Below are 11,516 nucleotides of genomic sequence, written 5' to 3' on the forward strand. Positions count from 1 at the left end.
ACACCATGCTGTTCCTCACACTGTACATCAGGGTTTCATTTCTTCCCCATCTAAACCTGTTTTTCTAAACTTGGTATAAGAGCCTTTTTAAAACAGAGGGAACTAGTCTGGCACCGTCCAGAAGCGATTTCCATGATGATGGAAATGTTCTATACCTGTGCTGTCCAATTTGGGAGCCAGTAACCTCATGTATTGAGAGCTCAGAATGTGGCTAGTGTTGACTGAGGAATTGAATTTTAAATTATACTTGATGTTAATTACTTGAGATTTAAATGGAAAGAGCCACAAGTGGCTGGTGACTATAGAATTGGCAGAGGCAGCTTTCACAGAGCTACTTGCCTTTAAACAGAACTTTCCATACCTGATTGGGTACCTTGACCAGTTACTTTATTATCACATGAAGTTTTAAGGTACCATGTAACAGTAAAACTTTGTGTGTTTTTGTTATTTTAAGAAGTCTATGTGGTCGGCATCAGGGAAATACAAATCAAAACCACAATGAGATACCATCTCACACTAGTCAGAATGACTAAAATTAACAAGTCAGGAAATGACAGATGCTGGTGAGGATATGCAGAAAGGGGAACCCTCCTACACTGTTGGTGGGAATGCAAGCTGGTGCAACCACTCTGGAAAACAACATGGAGGTTCCTCAAAAAGTTGAAAATAGAGCTACCCTACGACCCAGCAACTGCACTGCCGGTTATTTACCCAAAAGATACAAATGTAGTGATCTGAAGGGGTATGTGAACCCGAATGTTTATAGCAGCAATGTACACAATAGCCAAACTATGGAAAGAACCTAGATGTCCATCGACAGATGAATGAATAAAGAAGATGTGATATATATACACAATGGAATACTATGCAGCCATCAAAAGAAATGAAACCTTGCCATTTACGAAGACGTGGATGGAATTAGAGGGTATTATGCTTAGCGAAATGAGTCAATCAGAGAAAGACAACTGTCATATGATCTCCCTGATATGAGGAAGTGGAGATGCAAGTGGGGGGTTTGGGGGGTAGGAAAAGAATAAAAGAAACAAGATGCGATAGAGAGGGAGACAAACCATAAGAGACTCTTAATCTCACAAAACAAACTGAGGGTTGTCAGGGAGAGGGGGAGAGGGCGAGGGTGGTGGGGTTATGGACATTGGGGAGGGTATGTGCTATGGTGAGTGCTGTGAAGTGTGTAAACCTGGTGATTCACAGACCTGTACCCCTGGGGCTAATAATACATTATATGTTTATAAAAAAATTTAGAAAATTATAAAAACAAAACAAAAAAAATAGAAAAAAAAGAAGTCTATGTGGTCAAAAGTAAAATTTAGGGAAATTTATTATTTACTGCCTTGTAACATGGAGAGGATCATCCCCGTTTCTGTCATTATGTTTGTTCTTGGACTTAAAGGAAAGCACTTCTAAAATTGGAGTCTCCACAGGGTATAGGCCACTTTTCCTGGGCTACTGGAAGATGACACCCTTTGGGCAGAATTTGTACTTGTAGCCTGGGTGTCTCTCTGTAGGACATTCTCTAAAATCCTCTCTCAACTGGGCATCTGAGCAAGTGGGCCTACCAAATTCTTCTCAAGGTGGACTTTTCTGTCTGTCTTATTTTGCTCATAGGAACAAATGGGAGGTGTTTGCTTTCTTTAGACCAGGAGGAGCTTGCTCTAACTCTTCCTTTTAATTTTTTTTTTTTTAATATGAGGATCCCCACACTTGCTTTTTGAAATGCTATTCTGTTAACTGCTATTTCCTTTAAGCCTGTTATGCCTTTTTTCCATCTGGGTTGAAGTGTCTTTTCCCAGTGGAGCCTTTCTTTCTCAGCTTAGTCATGCTATGTGTGGAGACCCACATCCACACTGCTGGCCTCTCTGACTCATCCTGGGAGGCTTGCTTGCTCCGGGAACCCCACTCACTGCAGTGGAACAACAGGGAGGCTCCAATAAAGCCAGCCTTTTCTGAAATCTTCCTCTTTTCCTGGCATCTCTTCTCCTTGTCTATAGCTACATGAGAAGGGAAAAAAGCAAAAATGTGCCCCCCCCCACTTTAAGGTAGCACTTTTAGTAAATAGTTTCTAGCAACCCTAATTTCCAGTTTATAAGCTACTTTTGTTATTGCTGAAGCTTTTAAATATTCCATAATCTGGCTAGTAGAAAAACCCACTAATGATCCAATTTTCCTTTTTCCTCTACCAGCAAGCCAAGAGAGTCAATTCTGACAGTTACATTTTCCTTCCAGTTACAGGTTAAATTGTTTCCCTTTTTGAAATACATTATTCATAAATGTGAACAGTCTCTGAACTATAGCTCCTCCCATCCACAGATAGAAGACTAGGTAGGTGGAAATTGCTCATCTGCCCCACTGGCTGTTCTGGAGTTGTACAGAGCTGGGTCTTCACACTTCTAGGCCAGGATTTTCCTTGGCCCTCCCTACCCCTCAAAGTAAACCCTCTGCCAAGAATGGCTCAGGCCCATGATTTCCCAATCCAGATGGGTTTAGACAATAAATTTCTCTGACTTGATTTGCTAAAGGGTCAAAGTTGAATAATATAATGATAATAAAAAAAACTGATTACTGACTCAAATCTAAGTTTGGCCAGTAACTCATTCAATTGACTTATTTTTTTTAAATCACTAAACACTTCTGAAACTACAAAAAAGAACTCCAACCTGAGTGTCCCATTAACTTGGGGAAGCCTGACCCAGGCAGTCACTAAAGAAGAAATTTTATATACCTAACTAGAGGTGTCTATGGGAGAAATCAAGAGGTACACATCATTTTTGATTGTGTAAATTAGCTTGGTTGTGCACAAGTACCAGTTTTTCCCAGTTAAAATTCTCTCTCTCTCTATATATATATATGTATATAAATATATGTTATATGTACTCTTTGTCTTGAGTCTGAAGCATTTTACCCACCTTATTATTTTTAGGAAAATAACTTTGGGTTATCTTGATTTGAGCTGGGAGAACCTGCCCACTCTGAATTCCCGTTCTCATCTCGGCACAAGACCTTACACAATGACCTTACTGCTTTAATTTTGTGTGCAATGGGGCACCACCCTTTGCTAGATTTTAAGCCTGGGAATACGCAGAGGGTGAATGCAAGGCAACTGTCTCAGTCTCCCAAGGAGTATGGGTCAGTCTGTTGCAGAGATCTGGAGGTTCATTTGCCAGGAGAAAAGTGAAGTTATATGAAACTCAAGTTAGCTAAATTCCACCTGAACTAACCATCAGGAGGTGGGAGGGAATATGTGACATTTTTGACAACTGTGGAAGCTCCCACATTATCAAGCGGAGAAAACAGTATGTGTGACAAAGGTACAGAAGGATACACAGACTGCTTGCCAGAGGAGAGATGTCCCAACCCTGACAGCATCCCTGGGGCAGGGGGCACGGAGGGGCGGCAGCCTTTACATGCTGGCCGCCTCACCTTACCTTGACCACATCGTCGTTGAGATGCTTGGGGTCACGGTTAACCAGGTCGATTTCCTTGGTGTGCGCGTCGTACACTTGCTTCTCGTTCATCTCTTCTGCCATGGCCTTGTTGTTGGGCTTGTAGATGTTGCCCTGTTCCCGGATGGGAACAGTGTAGAGATGTCCCTGTGCCGGGCAGACGTCCAGGAAGGGGAGGGTGGCCGGGGAGATGGGAAGAAAATTTCAAAAAGAAAAACAAGCTATCAGAAGTCAGCCTGGTGGCGGGGCAACCTCGAGTTTCAAAATCGAACTAACGGCTTCGGCAGTGGTGGCTCTGTGCACCGTAAACTCCTTGGCGCCGCAAGCTTTTTAAGAGGATCGAGGAGAGGACACCACACCCCTCCGTACCAGGCAGGGAGCTCTGGTCTCCCCATCCTGCCGCCAGGGGTCAGCGCAAACCCTGTAGCGTCCGCCTAGGCCCCCGCCCGGTGCACACCCAGCCCACTGTACCCTGCGGAGACCCCAGCAGGAGAGGGACCCGATCTCTGACTTCTGTCCAACCACTCTTGTGCTACGCCACCCTCGCCCCGAATGCTTTACCTGCTTTATTTTTCCCGTCCCCCTAACCCCAGTTCCTTCTCTCAATAAGCTCTTCATGCTTATCTTTCAGATCCAGTTTGAACCCCCGACCCACGGAGTGTCCCCATTTTTGTTGCTTTCTGGTCGCATCTCCCTCGCACTTGTTCGCGTCCCCCACCCTCCCTCAGCCCTCTTTGTCCCTACATTGCTCTCCCCACCCCCGTGATGGTCACAGTGCCGAAAGCCCCCATCTCTGGAGCAAGCCATGTGTCAACCCCCCTAAACTCCTTAGAACAGCGATCTCTCACCTGCACAGCGCCCTCGACCCACCCTCAGGTCACTCTTAGGCTGCCGGCCAGTGGCTGAGCCGCGGCCGCGCTTGAGAAAACGAGGTCTCCACACCCGGGCGGAGCCCAAGCGCAGGAGGGTGGTTGGAAGGGGGTGGTGGTAGTTGGGGGGAGGAGAGGTCCATCCCTCTCCAAACACCCCCGCCAGGCGCCAAGATGCAGGAAGAGTTCTTGAGGTGGCCCAAGAGCTTTGGAAAGTGCAAACAGGACGCTCTCCGCCCAAACCAACCCGTCCAGGAGCCTGGCAGGGAGCCGCGGGGACTGTCCCCAGGATTGCGGGTGAATGACTTCTCACCCTGCGTTCCATCTTGCCGCCTCTCAGCAGGCAGGGGCTGGACCTTGGGAGTCCCGAAATAAAGCAGCAAGCGGCACCCCAGATCCACCTAGAAATGCGTCCTCCTCAGTGCTAATTTCAGGACCCGACCCCCCTTTGCGCCTCCCTCTAGTATAGGGGCACCCAGCCCCTTTTCTAAATAGGAAAATAGAAAACATTCCTGCGTCCTCTTCACCTCTCTACCCAGGCCCATTCCGCAGAGGTGCCAGCGCGAGAGAAGTGTTCCGAAGTCGAGAGAGGGCTGGGGCAGGGAAAGCAGTCGGAATATTTGGAGTGGGAGATAGCAGAAGGAGGCACTCGCGCTCGGCAGGGCTCGGCGCGTACCCACACAAGCCTACCTCGGAGTCTACGTATTTGCCCCCAGACATGCTGGCCGGTGGCTGGATGAAGGCTCTGAGATTTCCCTGGGCTGTTATTTAAGGGAACTGAGGAAGGAAGATCTTGTATTGTATGGGGGAGAAAAAGGCGCTGGCGGGGGGGGGGGGGGGGGGGGGGGGCGGTGGCTGGGAGGGAGCCTCCTGGCCGTCCTCCAAGGATTTGTTCTGCAGCGGTTGGCCAGGACTTGCGCGGTGCCGGGTCTAGGCACATCCCCAAGGTTCTGGCAGCAGAGGGCGGGGAGCGCCTGCAGGGAGCAAAGAGCAATGAGAAAGCGTTTCACCAGCGCTGAGTTGCTTGGGCAAATATTTTAAACCTGGGGCAAGATTTTCCCAGTTATGAACCACTCAGAGCCATCCTGCGGAGAGCGAATGTTTTCGAAGTGCTATCATTCTCACCGGGGTGGGGAGTGAAGCGACCCGCGCGCAAGCAGAGATCCCACCCAGTGTGGGCACTAGAGCTTCAGAAAGAATTCAGCATTGTTCTAAGCCGTTTCTCATCGCCCACGTTCCATCGCTGCCCAAGACACAGCTATGTCCCAGTTTCACAGAGGAAGGGAGAAAAAATGACCCAAAACCTTTAGGTGCATTTTACATTTAAACACAGGAAGGAATTTGTGTGGGTTCCTGTGTATGGTGTTCTTTTGGTGACACTCCTTTACATCTAGTTGATGGGGATGGAAACTGGAAGAAGCAGACATGTAGAATTTAACATTTCCCAACCAATTCTGAAATTCTCCACAACACTTTGAAATAAATGAAAATGTTAAATTTTACCGAACTTTTTGGAACAAAGGAAATTCATGCCAACACGTTATGTCATATTTACAAATATGTAAAATATTTACAGTTGTAGAAATATTTAATTAGAGCTTCAAGTTTATCATAGAGTTTTTTTTCTAATGTACTCGCCTGTGAGTTAGAGGAGACCCGGTTTTTCTAATTGATTAGAAGTTCAAGAAATTGTTAGCAGTTAAAATAGTTTATCTATTCCTGAATTTGGGGATGCTGAATTTGGGAATTTTTATTATAAAGCAACACAAGATAATTAAACAATAAGTAGTAATTTTCCATTTGGACTATAATAAGTCGAGAAATTCACTGTCCAGAAAGGACATTTTACTTAAGGTTCCACATACAATCAAGAGTAAAATTATGACTTGAAATTTAAAAAAAAGACTGAGAATATACATGAAGGGGCATAGATTACATTAAAAAATACTGGCAGTCTGACATGGGGGTGGGGACACAAAAGGGGGAGGAGAGGTGGAATAGAGGATGGAACACTTGGAGTTGATTATCTAGTTAGGGAGAAGATGAAAATATAAAAGAGAACTATAAAGGACAAGCTATTGTTTATAGTAAAAAAGCAATACAATTTTTAAAAAAGATCCGCTTTAATTATATGGCAGGGAAAATGTCACAAGTGTTAGCATTAATTATGGTGGCTAGTCATTATTAGAATACTAAGATCTTCTAAAAATTGGGTTTTTAATTTATTTCTGCCAAAATCCATTTCTAAATTTTTTGAACAAATTGTGTCTTAACAAACATACTATACCATGGAAGAGTGGTGTCAGGGTCAGTGTGTTGTGTGGTGCCCAGTCTACCTCTTAAGTGCTTGTTGAAGGGTTGCTTTTCATCTAATTCTTCCTTCATAAGTTGGTTGCAAAGCAGTTGTGGTTATGGTCTATGGAAAAATGTGGAAGCTGTTTCCCATCCATTGTTATTCAGTTTTCAGCTGTGATGAGTAATCTTGACCGTGAAAAAAGTCAACAGGAACAGGGAGAGTGTGTGTCCTGCATTCCAGCAAGAAATGGACTTTCTGGGGAGGCCTGTGAGTGAATGCTTAACTAGCACTCAACCTAGGGAAGTCCATGGCGAAGCCAAATCAACAGCAGCACAGGGAATCATAATGATCACTGAACCGTTGTCAATGCCAAAATGAATTCCTAATGAGAGGAAAAACCACAAAGTTTTCATTAACCTGCCTCAACAAGAAGCTAGAACCAAAAAGAAACAGATTGTATTCTGGTTATAATAGCTGAATTAAACTATTGGCTCCAACTTCACGAGAAATAAAGATGAAGAACATTGTTAGCATGGGTATAAGATTTGAAATGAACAGATGATACAAAAAGCAATACATTTTTTCTTTGATACTCCCACAGATAACTTTAGGCTTGGAGGCAAGTTAATAAATTTCTCCAAATCATTTACGAAAAAATGAGTCAATGGCAACTTATTTGCGTTCTTTTTTTTTTTTAAAGAAGCAGACTTAAAAGTCAGCTCACGCATTATATGTTACCAAAAATATAGAGCTAAAAGGGACACCATTCATCCAAATCAGTCACATTAGAGTTGTGGAAATTGATGTCTAAATACATAAAAATGATTTGTTCTTAAGGAATTTTGTGGGGTAACAAAACATTTTAAAGTTGATAAATAACTAGAGCATCTATTAATTTCTGGGACATAAGATTCTTAAATAGTCTGATCAGGATCTATTCATGGTAAAATTGTGAAGTTGGCTGCCCTTTGTGTTCTCTTACCTTACCAACCACCACCCCCCCAACCTCTCCAGTCCCCACCAGCTTAGAATCCTCTTATGCTAAACTGGCTTCATCTAATTTCCACTCTAGGATTAGGAGTCTAAGGTTTGACTGTTTACAGTGATATCAGTGGTTTTAAGAAGCAGGCAACTTTCCAACATTTGTCAACATTCAGAAGCCCAAGACTGCCCAAATGTGACTTTGTCAGTGAGTTCAGAAAAGCAATTACAGTTTGGATTATAATAGCAGCCATCACTAGGTGTGATATAAAAAGAATAATAACCAGCAAGGCAGAGCTACCCAGCAGTCATTCCCAACTTGGGTCACAGCTCTGGAGCTGTGTCTTGGAGTCCTGCTGGCTAGTTGTTGGCTCACTAGGATGTTAGGGGCCTTTAGGAGAAGGTCAGAAGGGGAAGGGGGAACATTTCAGAGGGTGACTATTTACATGCATAAATATCAATATTTTTACAAGCTGTATGTTCAGCTGAATATTTATCCTGTTTTTCAGCATCATCACCTCACATACCTTCCGCTGAATTCCATTCAGGCCTTCCCACACCTGCCTTACCTTCTTCTATAACTTCCATTTTATATATGGAAATAAACAGCTTTCTAGATGAAGATCTGCCTCATCATCTGATCCCTTTCCATCCCTCTTCTGGCTTGAAGGCCCCCGTTGGACTCTTCCTTGTTGTGGGACTTTCCATCTTGAGTATTTTAAATGTCTTTTTTTCTATTTATTTTCTTAAAATAATAAAAAAATACCTATTTCTACATTCAAAAATCTTCCTGATCACAATGGATGAGAAAATATTCTTTTCATATTGTTTCTTTAAATTAACCTCACTCTGCTTATTTGTAAAATGGAAAACATATTGACATCTACCCAATAGTGATGCCATGAACATTTAATGAGGTGATGCATTTAAAGCACAAAGGATACTGCCTAAATCATAACAGATGCTAGGGTTAGGGACAAATTTCAGCCTACAGATTCAGAATTGAAATAAATGTGTTTACTTTAAAGTATTTTTATTGTAAAATAGTTTAATCCCCCAAGTTGCAGTAAATAGTATAATGAACTCCCACCATCAAGCTTGACCAAATAATACCATTTTGTCTTATTTGTTTTAGATTATTATTTTTTTTAGATTTTTATTTATTTGACACAGAGAGAGATCACAAGTAGGCAGAGAGGCAGGTGGGCGGGGGGAGCAGGCCCCCCCGCTGAGCAGCGAGCCCATGCAGGACTTGATCCCAAGTCCCTGAGATCATGACTTGAGCTGAAGACAGAGGCTAAACCCTCTGAGCCACCCAGGAGCCCCTGTTTTAGATTTTTTTAAAAATGGATAACGTGTATTACTCAAGTCCCTTGTGAGGTGTAACTGGCTTAATTTCTTTCACAAACCCCACCCTTTCAGGTGTCAGAAACTTCAGGTCAGTCAATTTCTAGTTTCTGCCATGTCGTCGGATTGCACCTAAATTCCAGGGGCTTATGAATTGCCAAGGAATCTTGGGGTGGGTCTGTGGAGGAATCTCTTCCTTAGCTGTCCGTCTTGGATCTGCTGATAGGTACATCATCATCCTCAGTTATTGGTCCATTCAGAACACTGCTACTCTGTCCCTTCGTGTTCCTTCAATATACCTCTTACGGCTAGAGACACTTTTTTGCTACTTCTGTTTTTTTCTTGGGGCTCTAGTTATATCTACTGAATCTGGGTGGGCAGGCCTTACGTAGCAGCACGGATCCACCCATGGTGAAGCTGCTGTGGAGAAGAGAAGAAATGCCCTGCCATGGTACAGAGAAACTCTGAGGGGTTGCCATCTCCATAGGCCCTACTCAGAAACAGGAGGCACAAATATCTCAGCTGTTAGATTCTCTTAATTTATCTGGGCCTCAGCTAAAGACACACATGCGTCAAAAATCATTTTGCTCATTTTCCCAATTTCTTTTCCCTTGTGCAGGAAGCCATGCTTATACATTACCCAACAATTTTTCCTGTGCCCTGAATTCCCCCAGGACATTCACCAAGGCTTTTGGAATCAAGAAAAGGCTTATCTCTGCTTTTCTGCTGTAATGATCCTTCCCTAGGCACGGGAGTGGGTGGGGGAGGGGAGGGTTCCAGGAGCATCTAGAGAAGAACAGAAGTTAACCTTTCAGAAGTGTCATCATTCAGTTTTCTTTTTCCCCTTCAACCAAATCCTGCCAAGTTTTGCCAGTAACATCTTTCTTAAGTTCTATCTGGTATTTCTGAATGATAACAAACCCTTAAATTCAAATTTTAAATATAGGAGAACTTCTGTCAATATTTATATTTCATTGGTAGCCTTACATTAAGGCTTCCATCCTTCTAATTAACTCAAAATATTGATAGTGGAATAATATATCTGGCCTTTAGCTATCATATCAGTTTACTTTACAATTTTCTTATTAAATATTTTGTTACTAAGACCAAGGCAATCTGACTGGTTATTTAATATGACTGAAATAAGATTAATTCTTGAGAAAAAATTTTGGATACAAATCCTGTGTAGAAAAGTGCAGTTCTTTTCAGTGTTCTAACTAAACTTGGTAAAAGTACAGTTGTATGTACTAAATCAGTGCAGATGAAGCTTTATGGTTATGTCTGAGTGATATCACAATAGCTAGTTAAAAGTGAAAGATGGTGTGAACCAACACTTCTTTTGTCATCATCTATCCATTGCATATTTTTTTAAAAAGATTTTATTTATGTATTTGACAGACAGAGATCACAAGTATGCAGAGAGGCAGGCAGAGAGAGAGGTAGGGGTAGGCAGGCTCCCTGCTGAGCAGAGAGCCCTGATGTGATGTAGGGCTCCATCCTAAGACCCTGAGATCATGACCTGAGCGGAAGGCAAAGGTTTAACCCACTGAGCCACCCAGGTGTCCCTATCTATTGCACATTTTAAACTGAATTTTAGGGTGTATCAATCAGTTATTGTTACAATATTTTGGCATAAATAAACTACTACAAAACTCCATAGCTCATTTGTTCACACAGTTCTATGGACTGGGTAGGCTGGGGCTTGGCTGATGTAGGCTAGGATGGCTGGGGCAGCTTTGCTTTTCACTGCAAGTCTGTGCTGGCTCTGTTCCATGTCTCTGTCCTCCTTGGACCAGCAAGCTATTGGGGAAGATTCTTTTCATGGTACAAGAAATAGCAGCTACAAAAAAGGAAAAGAAAAAAATATGTCATAGGCTCCTGGCAGCCTAGACCTGGAAATGACCCACTTACTTCTGCCCCATTCTGTGGGCCAAGGCAAGTCACATGACCTAGGCCAAAGTCAAGGGTTGAGGAGTGAATTTCATCAATGGTGAGACCAGGGCAGAGTGTGAATACAGGAAGATGTGAAGTTCCCAAATATACATTAAATACAGTTAGGGACTGGTTCTTGGTTTCAGTTTTCTGTGTTTTAATCTAGTTTGTTAGATATAACCTTTTGCTATCTTTTATTTAATTCTCATAAAGCTTTATATAGTATATTTAAAGTCTTCCCATTAAATAGTTGGTAACAAAAAAAAATCTCTTAATCTTAAATGCCAACTTCTGTATGAAGATCCTCACATATGATGCTTGATAGAGGACTTCAGCGAGAGGGGTCTAGACAGGTGATAAGATGGATGCACTTTCTTGGGGTGCCTGGGTGGCTGAGTCAGTTAAGTGGTTAAGTGGTTAAGCATTTGCCTTCTGCTCAGGTCATGATCCCAGGGTCCTGGGATTGAGTCCTCCTTGGGGAAAGTCTTGCTCAGACGGGAGCCTACTTCTTCCTCTGCCTGCAATTCCTCCTCTTATTCTCTCTCTCTGACAAAAAAAAAAAAGAAATAAAATCCTTAAGAAAAAAGCATATAAAAAAAGATGCACTCTCTTGCCTTAAAGCAGAATGTG

The 11,516-nt window shown here is 42.9% G+C and overlaps 1 protein-coding gene across 2 annotated transcripts in view; it reads right to left on the reverse strand.

Moving 5' to 3' along the window:
- Nucleotides 1-5,150, reverse strand: part of CAV1 (caveolin 1) — a 36,079-nt gene extending 30,929 nt beyond the window's left edge. The window contains exons 1-2 of one of the 2 annotated variants that reach the window (XM_046021522.1): nt 5,021-5,150; nt 3,444-3,608 (exon numbers count right to left, since the gene is read on the reverse strand). In XM_046021522.1, coding sequence (XP_045877478.1) covers nt 3,444-3,608; nt 5,021-5,050 — 195 coding nt within the window. In that variant the 5' untranslated portion in view covers nt 5,051-5,150. Of the gene's footprint in view, nt 1-3,443; nt 3,609-4,309; nt 4,874-5,020 lie in introns of those variants that run through there. The other variant, XM_046021523.1, reaches the window with a different exon arrangement.
- Nucleotides 5,151-11,516: the final 6,366 nt, after the last annotated feature.

This window comes from Meles meles, chromosome 10 (assembly GCF_922984935.1).
Source record: "Meles meles chromosome 10, mMelMel3.1 paternal haplotype, whole genome shotgun sequence".
Lineage (NCBI taxonomy): Eukaryota > Metazoa > Chordata > Mammalia > Carnivora > Mustelidae > Meles > Meles meles.